Genomic DNA, 27076 nt, shown 5'->3' with positions numbered 1-27076 from the left:
TTACATTACTTATCCTGTACTGATCCTGAGTTATATCCTGTATTTTACTCCAGAGCTGTACTCACTATTCTGCTGGTGGGGTCACTGTGTACATACATTTCATTACTTATCCTGTACTGATCCTGAGTTATATCCTGTATTATACTCCAGAGCTGTACTCGCTATTCTGCTGGTGGGGTCACTGTGTACATACATTACATTACTTATCCTGTACTGATCCTGAGTTATATCCTGTATTATACTCCAGAGCTGTACTCACTATTCTGCTGGTGAGGTCACTGTGTACATACATTACATTACTTATAGGGGTACTACATTGGAAAACATTTTTTTCTAAATCAACTGGTGCCAGAAAGTTAAACAGATTTGTAAATGACTTCTATTTAAAAATCTTAATCCTTCCAGTACTTATCAGCTGCTGTTTACTCCGCAGGAAGTTCTTTTCTTTTTGAATTTCCTTTCGGTCTGAACACAGCGCTCTCTGCTGACACCCTTTTCCATTTCACGAACTGACCAGAGTAGAAGCAAATCCCTATAGCAAACCTCTCCTGCTCCAAACAGTTCCTCATATGGACAGAGGTGTCAGCAGAGAGCACTGTTGTCAGACAGAAAAGATATTAAAAAAGAAAAGAACTTCCTGTGTAGCATACAGCAGCTGATAAATACTGGAAGGATTAAAGGGGTACTCCGGTGGAAAACTTTTTTGTTTATGAACTGGTGTCAGAAAGTTAAACATGTGGCGTCCCGGTACCGTATGGTATACCGTACCTTGTATGGTGGTCCCCAAAGTCAGAGTTACTTCGTTCCAGTAGCATCCTCCTCGTGGGATAGCCCCTAGTCACCTGTTCCTTCTTCAATTTTATGATGTTTACATGTATAAGTAATTGTATATTTAATAGTAAATTTAGTGTCTGAGGACCTTAGGTCACATGACTAATGTTAATTCTATTACAGTATGTTGAAGGACCTTCCTAGGTCACGTGTGTGGTCACATGTCTAGACCATAATTCCTTGTAAAGTGAATGACAGATGGTATGGACCAATGAGCTCAAGGCCAGCCCCTGCCCATATTAGGGAGCTGCCAGCCAATCCTCGCTCTCTTGTTCCTGTACTGCAAAGCAAGCAGCATCTCTTGGGTTCCGGACTAGCAGAGAGTAGAGATCCGGGCAACTTACAAAGAGAAGACCAGGCCGAAGCCTGATAATACTAAACCGTAAGTTATAATACAACTTCCCGCTAAAGCTAGCGTGACTGCTGGACCTAAACTCAATCCCCTAAATCCAGCAGAACAGCCCATATAATTCTCCTGAGCTTAAAACTCACAAGGTCCCAACCAACTGTCAGGATCTTCATAGACTCTGATTGTACAAAGACTGTTCCTGTTTGTTTCTGCATAAAACCTGCTGTAAAAGTTCCGACACTTTTCTGAAAACCTCCGGTTGTGGACAATCATTTATTATAGCTCCCTATCGCTCTTGGGACGGGTGGTGATAGGACCAGCATATACAGAGGAGCCCTCACCCTGGCGTCACGAGTGATAAGGGTTAAACAAGCACCCTTTAGTTACCGCGCAGCTACACCCCATATACCCTACACCCCCAAGCTAAATTACTTTTATGCAAAAATCTTAATCCTTTCAGTACCGTAGCTGTGTGTTACAGAGGAAATAATTTTCTTTTTGAATTTGTTTTTTGTCTTCTTCACAGTGCTCTCTGCTGACACCTCTGCCCATGTCAGGAACTGTCCAGAGCAGCAGAGGTTTCTTTAAGCAACAGCATGAACACACACGGCCATCAGTCAGAGGCGATATGACCAGCAATGAGACTACATGACTGATGAGACTACATGATAACAGCTCAATAAACCACCTATAAAATGCCCTATTGACAATGCAGTAATATAGTCCATTGGCCATAAAAGTGACTGGGAAATAATATACCCCAATAAAAGTCACTAAAGTGTTAATTCACCTGCCCCACTCCTCATGTACAAGGAAAAGTCACGGAAACTCCTCAGATTCAGCCGCGTCTTCATTACAAATCCGGCATTACAGTAAATCACATCCAGATGTTTCCCTCTGTCAGAGCAGTTGCCGATTCTCTAACCCAAGTTATTGCAAAATCCTAAAGAAAAAAACAAAATCACCAGATTGTGTAACTGGAAAGAGTGAAGGAGTTAATTGTGGAGGTGCTGATGAATTATGGCCTCGGATGAAGCAGAGTCACATGCGTTACATTTAAGAGACATTCAAAACTTTGCATAAATTGCATAAATCTGTATGTGGGGAACTGTGGGTTTTGTACATTACGTTGCATCAGAATAATGATGCCTTGGTCACCTGATTCTTCCCAGCCAGTTTCTATACAGAAACTTCTAGAAGGCTTTGGGAGGAGTCCCTAGTCCAGCCTCCTCTCCTACAAAGGGGGAAATTATTTTGTCTTGTCCACAGTGCTCTCTGCTGACACCTCTGTCCGTGTCAGGAACTGTCCAGAGCAGCAAAGGTTTGCTATGGGGATTTTATCCTGCTCTGGACAGTTCCTGATACGGGCATCAGGTTTCAGCAGAGAGCACTGTGGACAAGACAAAAAAAAAAAAAGAATTTCCTCTGTAGCATACAGCTGCAAAAAATTACTGGAAGGGTAAAGTTTTTTTTAATAGAAGTCATTTACAAATCTGTTTAACTTTCTAGCACCAGTTGATTTAAAAATAAGTGTTTTCCACCGCAGTACCCCTTTAATATCTTTTGATTATTGTTGGCTATTTCATAGCAGGGCGAGTTTGTACTTAAAGGGGCACTCCGGTGGGGAAAAAAATATTTTCAAATTAACTTTTGCCAGAAAGTTAAACAGATTTGTAAATTATTTCTATATAAAAATGTTAAAGGGGTATTCCAGGAAAAAAACTTTTTTCTTTACATCAACTGGCTCCAGAAAGTTAAACAAATTTGTAAATTACTTCTAAAAAATCTTAATCCTTTCAATAATTATCAGCTGCTGAAGTTGAGTTGTTGTTTTCTGTCTGGCAACAGTGCTCTCTGCTGACATCTCTGCTCGTCTCGGGAACTGCACAGAGTAGAAGAGGTTTGCTATGGGGATTTGCTTAAACTGGGCGTTTCCCGAGACACTTGTCATCAGAGAGCACTTAGACAGAAAAGAACAACTCAACTTCAGAAGCTCATAAGTACTGAAAGGATGAATATTTTTTTTAATAGAAGTCATTTATAAATCTGTTTAACTTTCCGGAGCCAGTTTATATATATAAATAAAAAAAAGTTTTTTCCTGGATAACATACTCTTATCTTATGTGTACCAACTGCATATATGCTATAAACCAGTGGTCTTCAACCTGCGGACCTCCAGATGTTGCAAAACTACAACTCCCAGCATGCCCGGACAGCCAACGGCTGTCCGGGCATGCTGGGAGTTGTAATTTTGCAACATCTGGAGGTCCGCAGGTTGGAGACCACTGCTATACACCGTTGATATCTCTGCTGCCATCTTGAGGTCAATTTTGAATACCATTGTGAACTAGGGCAGTATACTCCCATCTAGTGGGCAAATGTAGGTATTACTGTGACCTACGGTAGTATGGTATAATGACATCATATTGATCTGCATATTATTGATCTTATTGACATATATTGATATTATTGACATATTTTGATCTGCATCGTATTTTATATTTCTATAGTTTAATTAATAAATTGTATATCTATTTTTACACATTTTTGACATTGTTGTTGATGTCTTATTTGTGCAACGATATTCCTATCTTCCAAATCTTAACGAATAATAGAGGTATTTATTGTGTCGGCCTCTGAGGATCTCACTTGTTAAAAAATTTTTTTTAATCCGCGGTCCTCATATTTTTATTTTTGAGAGATAACGTTTATTACTTTATCTTCCTCGCGTATAAAATACGTGTTAAGTGACTTTGAAGCAAACGCAGGAGCCGCCGGAGCTTCACAGCGGTAATTGTCAGCTACTATCAGTAGCCGGATACTCACTGCTAATGACAGGTAGTGGTGATCCCGCCGGTCCCCATCATTAACCCTTTAGACGCCATGATCAATGGCGATCGCAACATTTTAAGCATTAAAGGGGTTATCCAGGAAAAAACTTTTTTTTTATATATATATATATTATATATATATATATATATATATATATATATATATATCAACTGGCTCCAGAAAGTTAAACAGATTTGTAAATTACTTCTATTAAAAAATCTTAATCCTTTCAGTACTTATGAGCTGCTGAAGTTGAGTTGTTCTTTTCTGTCTAAGTGCTCTCTGTGACACCTGTCTCGGGAACTGTCCAGTTTAGAAGCAAATCCCCATAGCAAACCTATTCTGCTCTGTGCAGTTCCCTGGACAAGCAGAGATGTCAGCAGAGAGCACTGTTGCCAGACAGAAAACAACAACTCAACTTCAGCAGCTGATAATTATTGAAAGGATTAAGATTTTTTAATAGAAGTAATTTACAAATCTGTTTAATTTTCTGGAGCCAGTTGATATATATATATATATATATATATATATAAAAAAAAAATTCCCCCTGGAATACCCTTTAAATCATACATACATGCGGGGCTCATTGGACCCCCGCAACATGATGGCGGGGGTCTGATGAGCTTTTTTAACAGAGGGTGTGGATCAGCCTTTTAGCATATATCAAACAGGAGAACATAGAACGTCACTGTTCTGTTCCTGGTGCAAGTTCCATCATCTAAGACAGATCTGGTCTACGTGTGTAGTGATCACTGTTTGGAATTTGGAGGATTTCGCCCAAAAGGTTGCACAGCCCAAGCTCTAAAGGCAAAGTGCTCAGGTTCCAGCTCTGCACACTACAGTAGTATAATTTTAGCTCAGTGTTTCCCAACCAGTGCGCCTCCAGCTGTTACAAAACTACAACTCCCAGCATGCCCAGACTGCCTTTGGCTGCACAATAGAGACTTTCCACTCCGTATAACTGCTGAAAATGCAATTCCTAAAGGAACAGTGACCAAATATTCATTCACTGGCTCCAACGACTGTAAAATTACACTGTCCTGAATATAGATTTGTACAGAATAATTAGTAAAGTATTCAAGTTGTTTTCAAGTAATCCTATCGTTCAAAGGTCTTATTTCTGCACTTCTTAGGTTTCTGAAACTAAAATGTAAAACATTCATTGGGTACAAGTGAGCTCAGAATGAAGGGTTAAAGGCAGGGCTCAAGTCCTGTAGGAACTCACGGGAATGAAGTTCCTGCACTTTTTCCACACCAGGAACGCAGTTCCCATTAGCAGGAGTCCTGCAGGACAAGCCCATAAAGGGGCACTCTGCTCCAATACATCGTATCCCCTATCCAAAGGATAGGGGATAAGATGTCTGAACGAGGCCGCTGGGGACCCCCGCAATCTCGGCTGTGGCCCCCCAGACATCCGGTGCATGGACTGAACTTCGCTCAGTGCCGAATGATTGGCGAAGGCGGACAGAGGCTTGTGACATCACGGCCATGCCCTCTCAATGCAAGTCTATGGGAGGGGGCGTGACGGCCATCATGCCCCCCTCCCATAGACTTGCATTGAGTGGCTGTGGCCGTGACGTCACGAGTCTCCGGCGCTGCACCCAACGCTCTAAATGAATGCCGGGTGCAGCAGGGAGATTGCAGGGGTGTGATCAGACATCTTATGCCCTATCCTTTGGATAGGGGATAAGATGTCTAGGGGCGGAGTACCCCTTTAAGTGGAAATCTTGGATGAGTTCCCACACTTTTTTCCCCCCAGGACTTGACCCCTGGTTAAAGGTGTTACCCATGATTAGAAAAACAGTTGATTTCTTAAAAAAATTAAAACGGCACCACACCTGTCCTCAGGTAGTGTGCGGAATTGCAGCTCATTCCATTGAAGTGAATGGAGCTAAGTTGTAATACCACACACAACCTGAGGACAGAGGTGGTGCAATTTTTTGAAAAATAAAAAAATAAATAAAACATCTGTTTTTTCTATTCCTTTAACATTACAGATTGTTTGCGGTGTTCGACCTTATACTCTCTGATCTCGGCTCTGTGGACAATGGTCAGACAGAGAAATAACCTGCAACTTTGCAGAGAATGTTGCATCAGAGAAAAACACTGTAAATGGATAAAAGGAATGTTATTTACTGTACAGTTTCCTCAGTTCATGTCGGGCGATGCTGATAATGTTATTTTTCTCACTGGTGGTTAAGTAACAACATGCACTGACCTCCTGGTAAGATTGCGGTAGGTTTGTATTCAATCTATGCAAGCAGTCCTACGGTATAAAGCACAAGGGAGAGAGAGGAGTAACCTGAACCGCTGAACTGACAAGGAGCAGATTTTAGATTAAAGGGGTACTCCGGCGCTTAGACATCTTATCCCCTATTAAAAGGATAGGGGATAAGATGCCTGATCGCGGGGGTCCCGCCGCTGGGGACCCCTGTGATCTTGCACGCAGCACCCCAATTAAAATCAGTCCCCGAAGCATGTTCGCTCCGGGTCTGATTACCGGCAACCACGCCTCCGCCCCCCGTGTGACGTCACACTCCGCCCCTCAATGCAAGCCTTAAGGAGGGGGCGTGACAGCTGTCACGCCCCCTCCCATAGGCTTGCACTGAGGGGCGGAGTACCCCTTTAACTGATTAGATTAATGTTTTCCATACAATGATTGTAACGAGTGGTTATTGGAGTCACTGTTGCCTCTCTGTCATCTTGAACCAGTCTGCCCATTCTTCTCTGACATCTATAATGCCTTTTCGTCTACACAACTTACTTATTGGATATTTTCTCTCTTTTTTTTTTTTTTTGGACCGTTCCTTGTCAGTGCTAGAGATGCGCATTTGAACTTCAGAAAGTTGTCTTGACCACATCTACATGCCTAAATACATTGATTTGCCACCATGTGATTGGCTAATTCGCTATTTGTGTTATAGAGCAATAAAACAGTTGTACCTAATAAAGCGGCCAGTAAGCTGGTATATTTTACATTGCATAGCCCTATAAAGAAGAAATGCAAATCGTGAGATTCATCAATCATCTGATTGGTTGCTATGGGTAACTGGTCAACTTTTTCTCTGCACAGTTTTTGATGAATCTCCCTCGAAACGTCTCAATTAGAGATGAGCGAACTTACAGTAAATTCGATTCGTCACGAACTTCTCGGCTCGGCAGTTGATGACTTTTCCTGCATAAATTAGTTCAGCTTTCCGGTGCTCCGGTAGGCTGGAAAAGGTGGATACAGTCCTAGGAGACTCTTTCCTAGGAATGTATCCACCTTTTCCAGCCCACCGGAGCACCTGAAGGCTGAACTAATTTAAGCAGAATAAGTCATCAACTGCCGAGCCGAGAAGTTCGTGACGAATCGAATTTACTGTAAGTTCGCTCATCTCTAGTCTCAATCTTCTAATAACTGACAGCACATTATCAATATTCTCCATCATTTACTGCATAGAGGAACATAAAGCCTCTGGTCATGTGACCAGGATATGGGGGATCAATGGGATGTTTATTTCCATTCTACAAACTTGGACTCTTTTCAACGTTTCTAAAATCTCCATTTATTTGCTAAAGCTCAGGGTTGGCTGAAGTTCTCAGAGCAAATACTGCATGATCCAGGAAGGTCGCCCTGTAGACATAGAAAACAGACGTGTAGGGTTTGGACTATCAACCTTAAAGGGGTACTCCAAAGAATAGGGGATAAGATGCCTGATCCCGCTGCTGAGGACCCCGTGATCTTGCACGCAGCACCCCGTTAGAATCAGTCCCCGGAGCGTGTTCGCTCCGGGTCTGATTACTGGCGATCACGGGATGGAGCGTTGTGACGTCATGGCTCCGCCCCCTCAATGCAAGCCTATGGGAGGGGGCGTGACAGCTGTCACGCCCCCTCCCATAGGCTTGCATCGAGGGGGTGGAGCGTGACATCACACGTGGGCGGGACGTCACAATGCTCCGTCCCCGTGATTGCCAGTAATCAGACCCAAAGCGAACACGCTCCGGGGACTGATTATAGCGGGGTGCTGCGTGCAAGATCACGGGGGTCCCCATCGGCGGGACCCCCGCGATCAGGCATCTTATCCCCTATCCTTTGGATAGGGGATAAGATGTCTTATCGCCGTAGAACCCCTTTAAAAACAACATGGACACTAGTAGTGATCGTAAGATTATAACATTCAGCACCACAACAGGCTGTAAAGCGTTGGCTTTTGTATGGTGAATGCTCATTGAGCTGACATCTAGTGGTCAATTGGGAAACTGCTTTTCTTTTCATATTTCTAACTTTATATGGGCACTCTGCTACGGGTAAAATGGCAACTTTATGTGCCCCCGGTGTTGGATAAGGGATGGACTGGAAAAACAAATGACTGAACAATGTGGATAGACTGGGCCAATAAACCAAAGGAGCTTAGAGAGTGTCATAGGAAGATGCAACAGATTGGGTGGTTAGGGTTCTGCTAGGGAGACATGATGGAGGAGATCTCTAAGGCCCCCTTCACCGGAGGGAAACGGATGATAGAGCTGATCTCATTCATTTGAATGGGAGAGTTCACAATCATCCGGTGTCTCAGTTTGGACGCTGGATAGTTGGACACGCTGGACTGTTGCCGGCAGGGGAGCGCATCTTGCTGCGTTTCCCTCTCCAGCATTCAGAACTAATGTATGCCGGATGCTAAACAATGGATGACAACTGATGCACGTTGTCATCAGTAGCGGCATCAGTTGCATTGAGTTTTAAGGCTGAGCTGGATGCCGGACATATGTGAACATTTTTGCACAGGGGTCCTCCGCTTTCCTTCTCCATCCTTGCAAACATTATATACATAGGATATACATAGTGCAAAGGCTGGGGTGCAGGGTGATAAGGCTGGGGTGCAGAGGGTAGGGGTGCAGGGTGATAAGGCTGGGGTACAGGGGGTGCTCAGTTTAAGGGCTGGGTTGCAGGGGGTGCTCGGTATAAGGGCTGGGGTGCAAGGGTTGCTCAGTTTAAGGGCTGGGGTGCAGGGGGTGCTCAGTATAAGGGCTGGGGTGCAGGGGGGTGCTCAGTATTAGGGCTGGGGTGCAGGGGGGTGCTCAGTATAAGGGCTGGGATGCAGGGGGGTGCTCAGTATAAGGGCTGGGATGCAGGGGGGTGCTCAGTATAAGGGCTGGGGTGCAGGGGGGTGCTCAGTATAAGGGCTGGGATGCAGGGGGGTGCTCAGTATAAGGGCTGGGGTGCAGGGGGGTGCTCAGTATAAGGGCTGGGGTGCAGGGGGGTGCTCAGTGTAAGGGCTGGGGTGCAGGGGGTGCTCAGTGTAAGGGCTGGGGTGCAGGGGGTGCTCAGTGTAAGGGCTGGGGTGCAGGGGGTGCTCAGTGTAAGGGCTGGGGTGCAGGGGGGTGCTCAGTATAAGGGCTGGGGTGCAGGGGGTGCTCAGTATAAGGGCAGGGGTGCAGGGGGGTGCTCAGTATAAGGGCTGGGGTGCAGGGGGGTGCTCAGTATAAGGGCTGGGGTGCAGGGGGGTGCTCAGTATAAGGGCTGGGGTGCAGGGGGGGTGCTCAGTATAAGGGCTGGGGTGCAGGGGGGTGCTCAGTATAAGGGCAGGGGTGCAGGGGGGTGCTCAGTATAAGGGCTGGGGTCCAGGGGGGTGCTCAGTATAAGGGCTGGGGTCCAGGGGGGTGCTCAGTATAAGGGCTGGGGTGCAGGGGGTGCTCAGTATAAGGGCTGGGGTGCAGGGGGTGCTCAGTATAAGGGCTGGGGTGCAGGGGGTGCTCAGTATAAGGGCTGGGGTGCAGGGGGTGCTCAGTATAAGGGCTGGGGTGCAGGGGGGTGCTCAGTATAAGGGCTGGGGTGCAGGGGGGTGCTCAGTATAAGGGCTGGGGTGCAGGGGGGTGCTCAGTATAAGGGCTGGGGTGCAGGGGGTGCTCAGTATAAGGGCTGGGGTGCAGGGGGTGCTCAGTATAAGGGCTGGGGTGCAGGGGGTGCTCAGTATAAGGGCTGGGGTGCAGGGGGGTGCTCAGTATAAGGGCTGGGGTTCCGGGGGGTGCTCAGTATAAGGGCTGGGGTCCCGGGGGGTGCTCAGTATAAGGGCTGGGGTGCAGGGGGATGCTCAGTATAAGGGCTGGGGTGCAGGGGGTGCTCAGTATAAGGGCTGGGGTGCAGGGGGTGCTCAGTATAAGGGCTGGGGTGCAGGGGGTGCTCAGTATAAGGGCTGGGGTGCAGGGGGTGCTCAGTATAAGGGCTGGGGTGCAGGGGGGTGCTCAGTATAAGGGCTGGGGTGCAGGGGGGTGCTCAGTATAAGGGCTGGGGTGCAGGGGGGTGCTCAGTATAAGGGCTGGGGTGCAGGGGGGTGCTCAATATAAGGGCTGGGGTGCAGGGGGGGTGCTCAGTATAAGGGCTGGGGTGCAGGGGGGTGCTCAGTATAAGGGCTGGGGTGCAGGGGGGTGCTCAGTATAAGGGCTGGGGTGCAGGGGGGTGCTCAGTATAAGGGCTGGGGTGCAGAAGGGTGCTCAGTCTAAGGGCTGGGGTGCAGGGGGGTGCTCAGTCTAAGGGCTGGGGTGCAGGGGGGTGCTCAGTCTAAGGGCTGGGGTGCAGGGGGTGCTCAGTATAAGGGCTGGGGTTCCGGGGGGTGCTCAGTATAAGGGCTGGGGTTCCGGGGGGTGCTCAGAATAAGGGCTGGGGTGCAGGGGGTGCTCAGTATAAGGGCTGGGGTGCAGGGGGGTGCTCAGTATAAGGGCTGGGGTCCAGGGGGTGCTCAGTATAAGGGCTGGGGTCCAGGGGGTGCTCAGTATAAGGGCTGGGGTGCAGGGGGGTGCTCAGTATAAGGGCTGGGGTGCAGGGGGTGCTCAGTATAAGGGCTGGGGTGCAGGGGGGTGCTCAGTATAAGGGCTGGGGTGCAGGGGGGTGCTCAGTATAATGGCTGGGGTGCAGGGGGTGCTCAGTATAAGGGCTGGGGTGCAGGGGGGTGCTCAGTATAAGGGCTGGGGTGCAGGGGGTGCTCAGTATAAGGGCTGGGGTGCAGGGGGGTGCAGGCTGAGCTCAGCCCAGGGGCAGGTCTTATTGCATAACAGGACAATGTGCAGCTGCCGCAGATCACTGGGGAGGGACGAGCTGAATGAACCGGATCGAGTCTCAGTGCTGGGGCTGTCAGGATGGGGCTGCCATGGGCTGTCAGGATGGGGCTGCCATGGGCTGTCAGGATGGGGCTGCCATGGGCTGTCAGGATGGGGCTGCCATGGGCTGTCAGGATGGGGCTGCCATGGGCTGCCTGGCTGCTGCTCCCGGCTCTGCTGCCCCGGGCCCTCTCTCACCCGCAGTGTTTGGACTTTAAGCCCCCATTCCGGCCCCCGCAGCCTCTCTCCTTCTGTGTACAATACAGGGACTTCGGCTGCTGTGACGCCTCCCGGGACGGGGAGATCATGGAGACGTTCTACCGGGTGATGGGGCACGTGGATGAGGCTGGGTACGAGCTGTGCGCTGCCCATGTGCAGGACATCCTGTGCCAGGTGAGTGCCCCGTGTGAGGACGGCGGCCAGGTGAGAGGTCACAGGATCTCTGACAGGTGAGGGGATAGAGTCACGTGATCTGTGCCAGGTAAGAGTAGGTATGGAGTCACATGATCTGTGCCAGGTGAGTGCCCCATGTGAGGACGGCGGCCAGGTGAGAGGTCACATGATCTCTGACAGGTGAGGGGATAGAGTCACATGATCTGTGCCAGGTAAGAGTAGGTATGGAGTCACATGATCTGTGCCAGGTGATACTATGGAGTCATTTATGCTATGCCAGGTAAGAGTAGGTATGGAGTCACATGATCTGTGCCAGGTAAGTAGGTATGGAGTCACATGATCTGTGCCAGGTAAGTAGGTATGGAGTCACATGATCTGTGCCAGGTAAGTAGGTATGGAGTCACATGATCTGTGCCAGGAAAGAGTAGATGGGGAAGAACTTAATTTCAGGGGAACAACTCCATCAACAAAAAGCTATTTGTTTCCACAGTGTATATTTTCATACACTCATGATGGAGAGATAATCCTACAATCTTAGGGGAACATCACGTTATGTTCCTGGTCTGAGGGAGAAGGATACAAAACATAACCTAGATAACGGGCATCATGGAAGATAATGGGATGTAACAGGAGGAGCAGTCTGTGGCTATGTTCACACCTCGGAATTTCCATGTGGAATTCCACATTGGAATTCTGCACGGAGATTCCGCAGCAGCAGATTCTCCTTAAATTCAACGGGATTCTGCTGCGCTGTGCACACTGCGGAATTTCTGCATCAGATGTTTCTGGCACGCAGACACGTCCATTCTTTCTACGGACTCTGCATGAAATGCATAGCTGTCTGTGAGATTCCTGTCCTAGTCTCCGGAATGTCCGCACAGAGGTTTTCAGTGCGGACATTCCGAAGTGTAAACATAGCCTAACATGCCGGTGCTAGGACCGCACAGGAACGTCTAATAGACGGCTATGTATTCCGTGCGGAGTCCGTAGAAAGAATGAACAGGTTGAGGCTATGTTCACACGTCAGAATTCCGCATTGAAATTCAGCATGGAGATTCCGCAGCAGCAGAGTCCCATTGGATTCTGTTTCACATTACACACCTCGGAATTTCCGCGTCAGATGTTTCTGGCACGGAAATTCTGATTCCGGTGTCCACAGAAAGAATGTACACCTCTATTCTTTCTGCAGACTCCGCACGGAATGCATTCCCGTGCGGTCCTAGTGCCAGCATGTTATGCCGCCGCTCGGAACTTCTGTGCCAGAAATAGCTGGCTCGGAAATTCCACCGTGCGCACAGCGCAGCAGAATCCCAATTAATACAATGGGACTCTGCTACTGTGGAAGTTCCATGTGGAATTCCAGTGCAGATTCCCCAAAGAAATTCCATGGTTTGAACATAGCCGAAGGAAGCGATTAATTTCTCTGCAGCGCCTCCGCAGGAGAAATGGAATATTATGGAATTTAGGTCCTCCAAAACAAAAGCTACGCTTCGTAGCAATTCTATATTTCAAGGGGGCATTGTTCCCCTCTTTTAACTTAAAATGCCCTTATACAGTAGTCCCTCAAGTTACAATATTAATTGGCTCCAGGACAACCATTGTATGTTGAAACCATTGTATGTTGAGACCATAACTCTATGGAAACCTGGTAATTGGTTCTGAAAACCCCAAAATGTCATCCAAAAATAGGAAAAAGTGAGGATTAAAGTAAAATAAGTAGATAACTAATATAGATAAAGCAAATCCTTACATATAAAAGTAATAAAGATCTGCTGGGAGCTGTAATCACTGTCTATTTCAGTGGTTTCCAATGAGGGCGCCTCCAGCTGTTGCAAAACTACAACTCCCAGCATGCCCGGACAGCCAAGGGCTGTCCGGGCATGCTGGGAGTTGTAGTTTTGCAACAGCTGGAGGTGCCCTCGTTGGGAAACACTGGTCTATGTGGAGGACAGGAGCTTCTTCAGGGTCCTATACAGTACACACAATGGGGGAGATTTATCAAAACCCGTCCAGAGAAAAAGTTGCCCAGTTGCCCATAGCAACCAATCAGATTGCTTCTTTCATTTTTAACAAGGCCTCTGCAAACTGAAATAAGCGATCTGATTGGTTGCTATGGGCAACTGGGCAACTTTTTCTCTGGACAGGTTTTGATAAATCTCCCCCAATGTCCTAAGAAAGTAACATGGAGCCGCCCTTACTTGGTGTCCAAAGGAGCAGCTAACCATGGCATGGGTTAAAAGTAGTACAGAACATGTAGTACCTCCCTTTACTGTAGGGGGGCGCTACCAGACACCAGTCAGTGCGTACACTTCAGTAATACAGGGATTCTGATTGGTCGCTCCTTTCGGCCATTGACACGTTTCGCAGATCCCATATCATTGTATGTTGAGTCTGGTTTCAAGTTACAATGGTGCAGAAAAGACCATTGTATGTTGAAACCATTGTATGTTGAGGCCATTGTAAGTTGAGGGATCACTGTACAGTGTTTTTTTAACAAGGGCATACATACCATGGGGCAGTTCCTGACACCACAATGGATTGTTTCGGAGACGTTTATCTGGTCACCGCGGTGTATACAAACGTCTGTGTGAGAATCGGCCCAAGGGCCCAGGTTAGAAGGTGCGAGCCCTCCTGCGGGGTTAGTCGGGACTGTTTTTGTTCTATAGAACCCTATACCGCTGCGTAAAACTCACACGTCTGGCCGGACCGCTGTGTCACCGTGATTGATATGAATGCTGATGGGACAAGACAGGAGCTGCCATAATCTCTCTAGTAATACCTCACCATAGACCTCCCAGGACAGCCTCTGGTTAGATGTGGGGCTGCAGAGATATTGTGTTACAGCTCATTTATTACTTTACTTTTTTTAAAAGTGATCTATAAAGGATTAGCTTGGATGCCCTGGGCCCTGTCGTGCAAACTTTACCTCAGCCGTCCACATAACCGCCCACATAGGTCGCTGCGGATTGGGGCCTGTTTGCTGTTGCTGCTTCTTCAACCTTTCACAGGATCCCTTAAAGCAGTGTTCTCCAAACTGTGGACCTCCAGCTGTTGCAAAACTACAACTCCCAGCATGAGAGAGTTATAGTTTTGTAACAGCTGGAGGTCCTCGGTTTGAAGACCACTATTTTATAGCAATATTCCCCAACCTGTTGCTCTCAGGCTGTTGCAAAACTACAACTCCCATCATGCCTTGACAACAGAAGGCCATGACCTATAGATCTATTGGGGGGGGGGGGGGGGGGGAATATATGATTGCTTTTACCTTATTTTTGTGGTATAAATTTGTCTCACAGTCTATTCACACAACAGAATTTGCGCTTGCGAAAATCCGCACCTCAGATTAAAGCCCATAGACTTCTATGGGATTCTGCACTCCCATTCACACTTCCGAATTTCTGGAAGCGGAAATTCAAAAGTGTGAATGGGAGTGCGGAATCCCATAGAAGTCTATGGGTTATAATTTGAGGCGGAATTCCGCAAGCGCAAATTCTGCCATGTGAATAGACCCTTAGATGCTGTTTAGAGACTTTTCATTGGGACTTTTGCTTTAGAAGCTTTTTTTATTTTTAAATTGTCTGGTTAACTTATTGCAATGGTCAGGAATTTATCATGTGCGCTGTTTGTCGCACAGTTTGACGCGAAAGCCCTCAATTTGTCATAAATCTTGAAAAACCCCATAGTTCTGAGCTTAAAAACGCCACGAAAGGGTGAAAAACACCATGTGGGTCTGGGCTTTTTATACTTCCCTATTGACTCCCAGCTAACATTTGGTTGTAGCATTTTTTTATGCCCAAAAACACTATACAGAGAGTGTGGCATTTTTTGGGGAGTGGTTTTAAAAAACATCTGCTGCCGCATCCCAGCCATACCCGTGCCGTACCCTATTGATTTCAATGAGCCAGATAGAGTCAGCTAGTGACTCCGGTCGGGTCATTTTTGGACCGTCTCTGTTTTTGTTTCGAGACTGAAACAGCAGCAGACCAACTGAGCGTGCTCAGAAGAAAAATGATGTAAACTGTTTAAAATAAACTGATGCAAAGTGATATGAGGATTCCTGTTTTTTAACTCATCCTTTCAAACATTCAAACATGCATTTTCATGATTTTTTTTAGAGTAATAAGGCTATGTTCACACTTCAGAATGTAAGCTCGACATTCCGGAGACTGCATTCCGCGTGGAGTCTGCAGAAAGAATGAACAGATTAATTCTTTCTGCAGACACGGAAAATGGAATTTCCATGCCGGAAACATCTGGCACGGAAATTTTGCCGTGTGCACAGCACAGCAGAATCCCTTGAATTCAATAGGACTTTGTTGCAGCGGAATTTCCGTGCAGAATTCCAAATGGAGTTTCACACGGACATTCTGAGGTGTGAACATAGCCTAAGGCCGAGTTCACATGGCAGAATTCTGCATGGAATCTGCATGAAAATTCGGCATGAATTTATAGCCAATTCACTTCAATGAAACTCCTGTAGCAGAAATTCTGCTGTGTGAATTGGAGAGCGTGTGAACCCAGCCTAAGAGTAAAAGAAGGTGTGCACATGGTCAGGGATTTCACATGGATTTTGACACGGAACCAATGCATGAAATCTATGTCAAAAGTTTTAGTGTGAACATACCCTAAGGCTATAATGTATTTTCTAAGTTTAAGTGCGCAAAGAATAGCGGCGCTTACTCTTCCTCCTTTTTCTGCCATTTTAGGAGTGTTCTCCCTACGCCGCTCACCTATATGATGCAGAAGACTCTAGCACCCCAATGCGCTCGGTGGCTGGACTCTGTGAGGACTATTGTGCGGACGTCTGGAAAAAATGCAGATCGCTTTTCCGCTACATAACTTCTGACAAAGAATTACTGGCTTTGGAAGGGAATATGGCCAAATTCTGCCGCCACTTGGCTCTAGATGACGTCGATTACTGTTTCCCCCGTTTGTTAGTGAACACAAAACTCAACCAGAACTTGGGCTTAGTGACGGCTGACTCAGAGGGCTGTCTGCAGCTATGCCTGGAAGAAGTGGCGAATGGCCTCCAGAATCCGGTTGCCATGGTCCACGCCAACGACGGCACACATCGCTTCTTTGTGGCGGAGCAGGTTGGTCTCGTATGGACCTATCTCCCTGACCGCTCCAGACTGGAAAAGCCATTTTTAAACATCTCTCAAGCCGTCCTGACCTCGCCCTGGGAAGGCGACGAGCGAGGGTTTCTAGGAATTGTCTTCCATCCAAATTTTAAGCATAATGGCAAAGTCTATGTTTACTACTCGGTGGAAATTGGCTTCGATGAGATCATCCGAATCAGCGAGTTCAGAGTTTCCACTCATGACATGAACACGGTCGATCACAGCTCAGAGAGGTAATTTTCCACACGTGTTCGCCAGCCTGGTGGGCGGCCCTTTCGATTATTAATGCGAGCTGCTTCTCTGGGCACAGCGCCACCTGTCTGGAACCTCCACGGGATAATAAAAACACAGAGATTTACTGCCTTTTTTCAAAGTCCCCTCCCATGACCAGAACCTCATGCCAGGAAAATAATGCAACATTTGTATTTGGCGGAATGTTTTGTATTATTTTTGTTTTTTATTACTCAATGAGGTTACTATATGACCCTGGTGTTCCAATGCTAAATTTACAAGCAAGTTGGACAAAAATAGACAATTACAATGTACAATAACGCTCCAAGTTGTGGAGATTTATTGTGTTGTCTCATAATAAGATTCTCTTTGTTGCCTATGGCAACCAATCACAGCTCTGCTTTCATTTTACCACAGCAATAGGAGAAATTAAAGCTGAGCTGTGATTGGTTGCTATGGGCAACACAGCGAATCTTTCTATAAGGCAGAGCAATACATCTCCCCCTCGATGTAAGTCCCTGTTTACACTATGGAAACTCTGACTGGAATTTACACACGAAAATTCCAGGCAGATTCCATTTGCAGCAGCCATTGAGTCCAGTTGGATTCTACTGATCTGTTCACATGTCGGACGTTCTGTCGCTAAAAATCTGATTTATGTTCAATGTTTCGGTAGAATCTGCCGAAGAAGTCCCGGGACTTAAATTATTAAATTTTTCTCTTATTATTAGGATAATCTTAGAAGTGGAGGAGCCGGCATCCAATCATAATGGCGGGGAGATACTCTTTGGAGATGACGGCTTCCTATACATATTTATTGGAGACGGAGGCATGGCCGGAGATCCGTTCGGAAAGTTTGGAAATGCTCAGAACAAGTAAGAACATTCACTTTTATCCTCGGGGAACTTCTGTGCTACGTTCAGTTTCTAATAATCTTTGCTGAATTTGCTTTTTGTCCTCCAGATATATATAACAAATTCATAGGAGCCTGGTAACCACGACAAAGTTTATTCAGCTATACTCAGTTTTTTCTTTTTGAAATTTTTGTTAGAATTTTATGTTTTTTTTTTATATATATATATATATATATATATATATATATATATATATAAGTTTTGCTTACACTGGTACAGCAAACGTACCAGTCACCCTTTATTAAAGCGGCACTCCACTGCCCCAGCGTGCCCCAGCATTCGGAAATTTTGTTCCAAACGCTGGGCGCGGGCTGCGGGGGTTGTGATGTCATGGACATGCCCCCTCGTGATGTCACACCACCCCCCCTCAATGCAAGTCTATGGGAGGGGGCATGGCAGCCGCCACGCCCCCTCCCATAGATTTGCATTGAGGGAGCGTGGCCGTGACATCATGACCCCCGCAGCCCGCACCCAGCGTTTGGAACAGCGTTTGGCAATGGAGGTCCCCTTTAAAAACCAACTAAAGCTGTTGCTCCATTCATTGTCTATGAGAGCTGCCGAAGATAGCAAAGTGCTGCTCCTATATTAAAGTGATAGGGGAAAACTGTCTAATTGTGAATGGTGGGACCCCCGAGATTTCGATCTCAAGTTTCCCGTTGGAGTGGAGCAGCGGGTTGCGCATGCACGCTGCTCCTTCATCCATTTTCTATAGGAGCCACAGAGACAGCCGATTGCTGTACTTGGCTATCTCTGACAGCTCAGTTAAAGAATGAATAGATGGGTGGCGTGTATGCCTGACTTGTGACCCTATTCTCGAGATTGCGTGGAGTCCCAGTGGTTGGACCCCCTGCAATCAGATAGTTATGCCCTTCCCTGTGGAGAGTATTTCTTATGCCGGTGCCTAGAGTTGGAGGTCTTCCCTTCCCAGGACCATCAGGTATGGAAGTCACACTTTGGTGAATGGTAGGGCAATAATTAAATCCAAGGCCGAATTTTTAGATTTTTGCATTTTTTCTTTGTGTCATGCCTTTTGTCCTTTTCTCATTTTTAGATCCACTTTATTAGGCAAAGTCCTCCGTATTGACGTGAACCATAACAACCACGGACCTCTTTACCGAATCCCACCAGACAACCCGTTTGTCAATGACCCATCTGCCAGGCCCGAAGTCTATGCTTACGGGGTGAGGAACATGTGGCGCTGCTCATTTGATAGGGGAGACCCCCAGACAAAGGAAGGGAAAGGACGCCTGTTCTGTGGAGATGTAGGACAAAATAAATTTGAAGAAGTCGACATTGTAGAGAAAGGAAAAAATTATGGCTGGAGAGCCAGGGAAGGCTTCAGCTGCTATGATAAAAAACTGTGCGCCAATTCTTCACTAGGTAATAATTGCCTACCGCCTGGCAGCACATCTGCCGAGTATATGATCTGATGCTCATGGTTATTTAAAGGGGAAATCCACTAAACATCTGAATCTTGTGTTTATTAGGATCCATGTACTTGGACTGCCATGACTCCTAAACCCAATGGGCCATTCTATGTAGTGTCAATTTTGTACACTTTGAAAATTAGAAGGGATTTCAGCGGGAACTATGTAATGCTTAACTAAGTATCTGGTGACGCTGCAGGGAACTGAACAGATAACAGTCCCTTCTCAGTCCCAACAGTGGGTGAAACTTTACTGAACAATAACTCTAAATCAGTGATTGGAAAGAAGGACCATCCTTTTCTCTTGCTCCTCCCATTCACATGCACCCGCTCGGCCAAGCGTTCCTGTGTTTTACACTGCTCAAAAAAATAAAGGGAACACTAAGATAACACATCCTAGATCTGAATTAATGAACTAATCGTATGAAATACTTTCGTCTTTACATAGTTGAATGCGCAGACAACAAAATCACACAAAAATTATCAATGGAAATCAAATGTATCAACCCCTGGAGGTCTGGATATGGAGTCACACTCAAAATCACAGTGGAAAACTGCACTACAGGCTGATCCAACTTTATGTAATGTCCTTAAAACAAGTCACAATGAGGCTCAGTAGTGTGTGTGGCCTCCACGTGCCCGTATGACCTCCCTACAACCCCAGACCTGGACTAAAGCATCCGCCAACTCCTGGACAGTCTGTGGTGGATGGAGCGAGACGTCCCAGATGTGCTCAATCGGATTCAGGTCTAGGGAACGGGCGGGCCAGTCCATAGCATCAATGCCTTCCTCTAGCAGGAACTGCTGACACACTCCAGCCACATGAGGTCTAGCATTGTCTTGCATTAGGAGGAACCCAGGGCCAACCGCACCAGCATATGGTCTTACAAGGGGTCTGAGGATCTCATCTCGGTACCTAATGGCAGTCAGGCTACCTCTGGCAAGCACATGGAGGGCTGTGCACCCCCCCCAAAGAAATGCCACCCCACACCATTACTGACCCACCGACAAACCGGTCATGCTGGAGGATGTTGCAGGCAGCAGAACGTTCTCCACGGCGTCTCAAGACTCTGTCACGTCTGTCACATGTGCTCAGTGTGAACCTGCTATCCTCTATGAAGAGCACACGGCGCCAGTGGCGAATTTGCCAATCTTGGTGTTCTCTGGCAAATGCCAAATGTACTGCATGGTGTTGGCCTATAAGAGTGGACACATGCACATTTGTGGCCTGCTGGAGGTAATTTTGCCGGGCTCTGGCAGTGCTCCTCCTGCTCCTCCTTGCACAAAGGCAGAGGTAGTGGTCCTGCTGCTGGGTTGTTGCCCACCTATGGCCTCCTCCATGTCTCCTGATGTACTGGCCTTTCACCTGGTAGCTCCTCCATGCTCTGGACACTACGCTGACAGACACAGCAAACCTTCTTGCCACAGCTCACATTGATGTGCCATCCTGGATGAGCTGCACTAGCTGAGCCACTTGTGTGGGTTGTAGACTCCGTCTCATGCTACCACTAGAGTGAAAGCACCACCAGCATTCAAAAGTGACCAAAACATCAGCCAGGAAGCATAGGAACCACCTGAAGAATCACTCCTTTATTGGGGGTGTCTTGCTAATTGCCTATAATTTCCACCTGTTGTCTGTTCCATTTGCACAACAGCATGTGAAATTGATTGTCAATCAGTGTTGCTTCCTGAGTGGACAGTGGGATTTCACAGAAGTGTCATTGACTTGGAGTTACATTGTGTTGTTTAAGTGTTCCATTTATTTTTTTGAGCAGTGTATAGAGAAAGAGGAGAGGTAAGCTGCGGCCAGACTCCTCTGGCAGTTTCTTATCTCTCTGAAAGTTCTGGAATCTGAAATTCAACATGCCAGAGCCTTCTGTCCCCCTGACATCATATTTCAGAGAGTTAGGAGGCCACCAGGCCAACTTTTTTTTCTAAAATGTATGGGGGCCTTAAAGGGGTACTCCAGTGGAAAACTTTTTTTTTTTTTTTTTAATCAACTGGTGCCAGAAAGTTAAACAGATTTGTAAATTACTTCTATTAAATTATCTTAATCCTTCCAGTACTTATTAACTGCTGAATACTACAGAAGAAATTATTTTCTTTTTGGTACACAGAGCTCTCTGCTGACATCACGAGCACAGTGCTCTCTGCTGACTTCTCTGTCCATTTTAGGAACTGACCATAGCAGCATATGTTTGATATGGGGCTTTTCTCCTACTCTGGACAGTTCTTAAAATGGACAGAGGTGTCAGCAGAGAGCACTGTGCTCCTGATTTAGCAGAGAGCCCTGTGTTCCAAAAAGAAGAAAATTTCCTCTGTAGTATTCAGCAGCTAATAAGTACTGGAAAGATTAAGATTTTTTAATAGAAGTAATTTACAAATCTGTTTAACTTTCTGGCACCAGTTGATTAAAACCTTTTTTTTCCCCCACCGGAGTACCCCTTTAACCCTTATTCCAATTCCCCACTACCTGGTTTCCTGGAGACTGTAGTCTTGCAGAGCATCTTGCCTGTTAGTAGCAATGGGGATGAGAACAACTCTTCATCATGGTCTAGTCATACATACCATATTCTGGACATTTTTGATGCACAGGATTTGAAGCTGCAGATTTCAATGTAAAGGAAATGACTGAACACTTTTTCAAATCTGCAGCTTCAAATCCTGTGCATCAAATATGCCTTGGATACTGTAAGTGTGAATACACCCTTAAGGGCCCCATAGCAGCCGTCTGGTCTGTCTATAGTATGTACACCCTCCATTCACAGCTATTTTGTGCCACGAGTTGGAATATGTACCCAAAGCGGCAGCTTCAGTGTCGCCCTGGGGCCCGCTTCATTCATGCCAAGCCGTGTTAAATTCTCCCTAACAATACTTTGCTCTATGGCCTTTAAGCTCCATGACAACTCCCACCATTTCTGGAGTTTCTGAGGTTACGTCTTAGCATAGGCTGCAATGTTCTGCACTTTACTGTTAGATTCTCAGGCTGTAGGAGCCAGCACGGCCGCATTCACCTCTTCAGATCTGGTTGGAGATTTGTGTTAATAATGTTACTTTTTTATGAATTTGTTAATGATTTACTGTATCTAATAATTGCAAAAAAATTCTCTATAAGTACCCAGCCATTTCTGGATGTATAAAGCTTTTTTTTGTCTTAAAGAAGCACTCCGGGAACTAGTTTTTTTCTATATAGTGCAGTATATGGCAGTATTAGAGAATAATGTAAAGGTTCTTGTGCTTACCTGTTTTATCAGATGTGACAGGCATGGGTTCTTACTCATACTAATTCCTATTCCTCTGGCTTTGCAGAGAGAGAGGTTTAGAGTCTCGTCAGTGCAATTCACTTAATGAGACAAACCTAATCACCTGGCTAAAATCCAGAAACCTAAACAGCTGAGACTCTTAAGTGGGTTGATATCAGTTCACACTACATGCAGTTTTGATACATTTTCTTATTTAAAGTGTATTTTTGCCTGGATTTTCCAAAACTGCTGTTAAAAAAAAAAAAAAAAAAAAATAAAAAAATATATATACACACACACACGCACATTTTTTTTACTTCGATTTGTGCCGTTGGGATAAAGAGCACATTTTTTGCCATGGGAAAATCATGGCAAAAAAAAAAAATAATAATAATACAGCCTTAGGGGAGGTGTATAACTACTATATATCCAGAACCCATAGAGATAGCAGCAGCAGCAGCAGCAGTATACAGATAGAGCTGAGTGGGAGGTGTATAACTACTCTATATTCTGATCCCATAGAGATAGCAGCAGCAGCAGCAGTAGTATATAGATAGAGCTGAATCGGTGGTGTATAATAACTACTATATATTCTGATCCCATAGAGATAGCAGCAGCAGCAGTAGTAGTATACAGATAGAGCCGGATGGGAGGTGTATAACTACTATATATCCTGATCCCATAGAGATAGCAGCAGCAGTATACAGATAGAGCTGAATAGGAGGTATATAACTACTATATATTCTTATCCCATAGAGATAGTAGTAGTAGTATACAGATAGAGCTGAATGGGAGGTGTATAACTACTATATATTCTGATCCCATAGAGATAGAGCTGGAGGAGAGATATATAACTACTATATATCCTGATCCCACAGAGATAGCAGCAGTATACAGATAGAGCTGGATGGGAGGTGTATAACTACTATATATTCTGATCCCACAGAGATAGCAGCAGTATACAGATAGAGCTGGATGGGAGGTGTATAACTACTACATATTCCGATCCCATAGAGATGGCAGGAGCAGTATACAGATAGAGCTGGGTGGGGAGGGGGCTTTGAACTGCTAGAAGGCATCATTATTATGTCATCTTGGAGTTCACAAGAACTCACCTGACCCAGGACTGACCCCTTCCTCTTACACATTAAGCCATGTTTTTTTCTGTGGGTCAGACTGGTGATTACATGACCCAGTTACAGTAATGAAATGCATAGATGCAGCTATGCTGGAATGAAACAAATGGTGCTGTAGGACTAGTGATGGTGAGCTCTCATATCTTATACATTCTCTTATTTTATACCGTAAACTGTCTATTAAGCTTCATTCTGCAACCCTAATGTGACCACATTTTGTCTGCAATACCCGTACACCTGTACCAAACTCCAATTACTATAGGGAAGGGTTTCCCAACCAGGGTGCCTCCAGATGTTGCAAAACTACAACTCCCAGCATGCCCGGACAGCCGAAGGCTGTCCGGGCATGCTGGGAGTTGTAGTTTTATAACATCTGGAGGCACCCCGGTTGGCAAACCCTGCTATAAGGTTAAACAATCATCTGAAGAAGCATGTGGGGGGTCAGGGTTTTTTTGGCCAAAATACGGATTATGGAATATATTAGATATTTGGATAATATGTAAATTTTTTGTAATCCCAATCTATAGATGTTATCTAAATCAACCACTATGTTTCTGCACAGATGACGTTCTTCCGATTTTCGCCTATCCTCATAAACTGGGGAAATCAGTCACTGGTGGGTACGTGTACAGAGGCTGCGAATATCCAAACCTTAATGGACTTTATATATTCGGAGATTTTATGAGCGGGTACGTCTAACCTTATCAAGTGCTATAAGCTTCAGTAATGCAGTGAAATTCCCATAATCTTATGTGATCATCCGGAAGGTTATATCATCTATAGAACCGCAATAATAATGTGGAATCCCGGAAAATCTGAAACAGATGGAGCATAGATAATCCATAAGGGAATTCTTCTGTTTAAAATCGGATTTTAACGCATACCTGTCATATCACAGAAAAAAAATAATACTTATCTGTCATGCAGATGCTTTACATGTCTTTTTGTTATGTGTCTGGCTTCTGTATTTGGCTCACAAATCCCTGTTCTGCTGCTCACTCATTCTGACATCCACTACTTGGGGGGGGCGTGTCTGAGACTAGCACTGAGCCCGCCCTCACTCACCATGCATTCACTTCTTCCCTGAGTCTGCTGTGCTGGGTCTCTTCATCCAATCACTGCAGGCTGCTCTGTTAACCCCCTCCTCTCTGTTTTCATGCTGCAGTCTGATAGGACAGGAGTGAGCACAGAGGAGTGCTAGTCCAGCCCTCACTTCCCAGACTTTGTCTATGCCTGTGCTTCAGCTGGGAAAAAGATGGTGCTGCAGCCGGACAGGATTATATTCTGAATAGTATGGGGACACAACATTTTTGTGAAATAAATATAATTTTTTTTCAGGTTAACTGGTTTCCAGAAAGTTAAAAAGATTTGTAATTTACCTCTATTTACAACTCTTAATCCTTCCAGTACCTATCAGCTGCTGTATGCTCCAGAAGAAGTTGTGTAGTTCTTTCCAGTCTGACCACAGTGCTCTCTGCTGACACCTCTGTCCATGTCAGGAACTGTTCAGAGCAGGAGAAGTTTGTTAACGGGATTTGTTCCTGCTCTGGACAGTTCCTGACATGGACAGAGGTGGCAGCAGAGAGCATACAATTTACAAACTTTCAGACACCAATTGCTTTGAAGACATTTTTTTTTTCGTCTGGAGTTCGGCTTTACTTTTGGGGTTGTTATTTTTTTTTTATTTCTTTTTTTTTCTTTTTTTTTCTTTTTTTACATGGTTCAATAATATGTTATAATTGTCTTCTTGAAAGACACAGAAGATGTTTCTTTCTTTTCTATGGCAGCTCTTAGCTGGCTTAGAGCTTGTTCACACTCCTTTAAAATACCAGACACCCGACGGACTCCATTGAAGTCAATGGGATCCGTCGGGACCCAGTAGTGTCAGTTTTGCTCTGACCCATTCAGGTGTTAAAAAAAAAAAAAAAAAAAAAAAAGAAAAGTATAAAATGAATAATATATCTAGGGCAGTGGTCATCCAAAGTGTGGACCCCCAGATGTTGCAAAACTACAACTCCCAGCGTGCCCGGACAGCCAACGGCTGTCCGGGCATGCTGGGAGTTGTAGTTTTGCAACAGCTGGAGGTCCACAGTTTGGAGACCACTGAACTAGTGCATAGAATTAGAATTTGGCAGAATTGCTGTATTTCTTTATGTAACTTTAAAATTGTTTACAAATATTACATTTGTGGATTGACACAATTTTTTTAAATTGAGTTTTTGTTTTTTCCATCTGTACAGGAGATTGATGGCCTTGAAGGAAAACCAGAATACAGGGGAGTGGCAGTACCATGAGATCTGTATGGGGATGGGACAGACGTGCATGTTCCCCGGCCTTATCAATAACTATTATCAGTACATAATCTCTTTTGCGGAGGATGAAGCAGGTACATGGGATAAACTCAAGCCCTATCCTATATCTCTATAGCCAAAGAGCTAGTGGGTGAATGACTGTCCGCACAAGATCTTGGGGTAAAGGGTTGGGATAGTCTGTATCCTCCTTTTAAAGGGGTACTCCAGTGGAAAAAAATGTTTAAGAATCAACTGGTGCCAGAAAGTTACACAGATTTGTAAATTACTTCTATTTAAAAATCTTAATCCTTCCAGTACTTATCAGCTGCTGTATACTCCGCAGGAAGTTGTGTTGTTATTTTCTGTCTGACCACAGTGCTCTCTGCTGACACCTCTGTCCATGTCAGGAACTGTCCAGAGCAGGAGAGGTTTGCTATTGGGATTTGCTCCTACTCTGGACAATTCCTGACGTGGACAGACGTGTCAGCAGAGAACACTGTGGTCAGACTGGAAAGAACTACACAACTTCCTGTGGAGCATACAGAAGCTGATAAGTACTGGAAGGATTAAGATTTTTTAATAGATGTAATTTACAAATCTGTATAACTTTCTGGCACCAGTTGATTTGAAAACATTTTTTTTTCCTACAAAGTGCCCCTTTAAAGGGGTACTCCCGTGGAAAACTTTTTTTTTTTTAAATCAACTGGTGCCAGAAAGTTAAACAGATTTGTAAATCACTTCTATTAAAAAATCTTAATCCTTCCAGTACTTTTTAGGGGCTGTATAGTACAGAGAAATCCAAAAAGAAATGCATTTTCTGTGATGTCCTGACCACAGTGCTCTCTGCTGACCTCTGCTGTCCATTTTAGGAACTGTCCAGAGAAGCATATGTTTGCTATGGGGATTTTCTCCAGTTCCTAAAATGGACAGCAGAGGTCAGCAGAGAGCACTGTGGTCAGGACATCACAGGAAATGCATTTCTTTTTGGATTTCTCTTTAAAATTTACCAAGAGTGAAGTGTAGTTTTCTTTGTGGGTTTTGTTTCCCGGCAAGTATTTTTTCACGGTATTCACTAATGGTTCCCTACGTTTTTCACTTTCTCTTACAACTGCTCTGAGCTGTCGGGTTTTCCAGGTCTCAAATCCACCAACATTTCCGTGGAAACCTTAGTAAATATGTTGGGATTTTTTGAAAATGTTTGGAACACTCCTTTTTTCGGCAGCCACACCCCCTTTTC

At 45.4% G+C, this 27076-nt stretch overlaps 1 protein-coding gene across 9 annotated transcripts in view; it reads left to right on the top strand.

Moving 5' to 3' along the window:
• The first annotated feature begins 11099 nt into the window (after positions 1 to 11099).
• The window catches only part of HHIPL1 (HHIP like 1), a 58716-nt gene continuing 42739 nt past the window's right edge, over positions 11100 to 27076 (top strand). For 7 of the 9 annotated variants that reach the window (XR_008849053.1, XM_056547280.1, XM_056547278.1 and 4 more), the window contains exons 1-6: positions 11100 to 11479; positions 16186 to 16832; positions 17562 to 17705; positions 18796 to 19124; positions 24111 to 24237; positions 25789 to 25934. Coding sequence is in view for 8 of the 9 variants with exons in the window: in XM_056547280.1 (XP_056403255.1) it covers positions 11126 to 11479; positions 16186 to 16832; positions 17562 to 17705; positions 18796 to 19124; positions 24111 to 24237; positions 25789 to 25934 (1747 nt within the window). In the remaining variant the exon portion in view is untranslated. Of the gene's footprint in view, positions 11480 to 16185; positions 16833 to 17227; positions 17341 to 17561; positions 17706 to 18795; positions 19125 to 24110; positions 24238 to 25788; positions 25935 to 27076 lie in introns of those variants that run through there. The other 2 variants (XM_056547282.1, XM_056547283.1) reach the window with 2 other exon arrangements.

This window comes from Hyla sarda, chromosome 11 (genome assembly GCF_029499605.1).
Source record: "Hyla sarda isolate aHylSar1 chromosome 11, aHylSar1.hap1, whole genome shotgun sequence".
NCBI classification, from domain to species: domain Eukaryota; kingdom Metazoa; phylum Chordata; class Amphibia; order Anura; family Hylidae; genus Hyla; species Hyla sarda.
The sequence above is the reverse complement of the archived record's forward strand: the minus strand, read 5'-3'. Positions and strand labels throughout refer to the sequence as shown.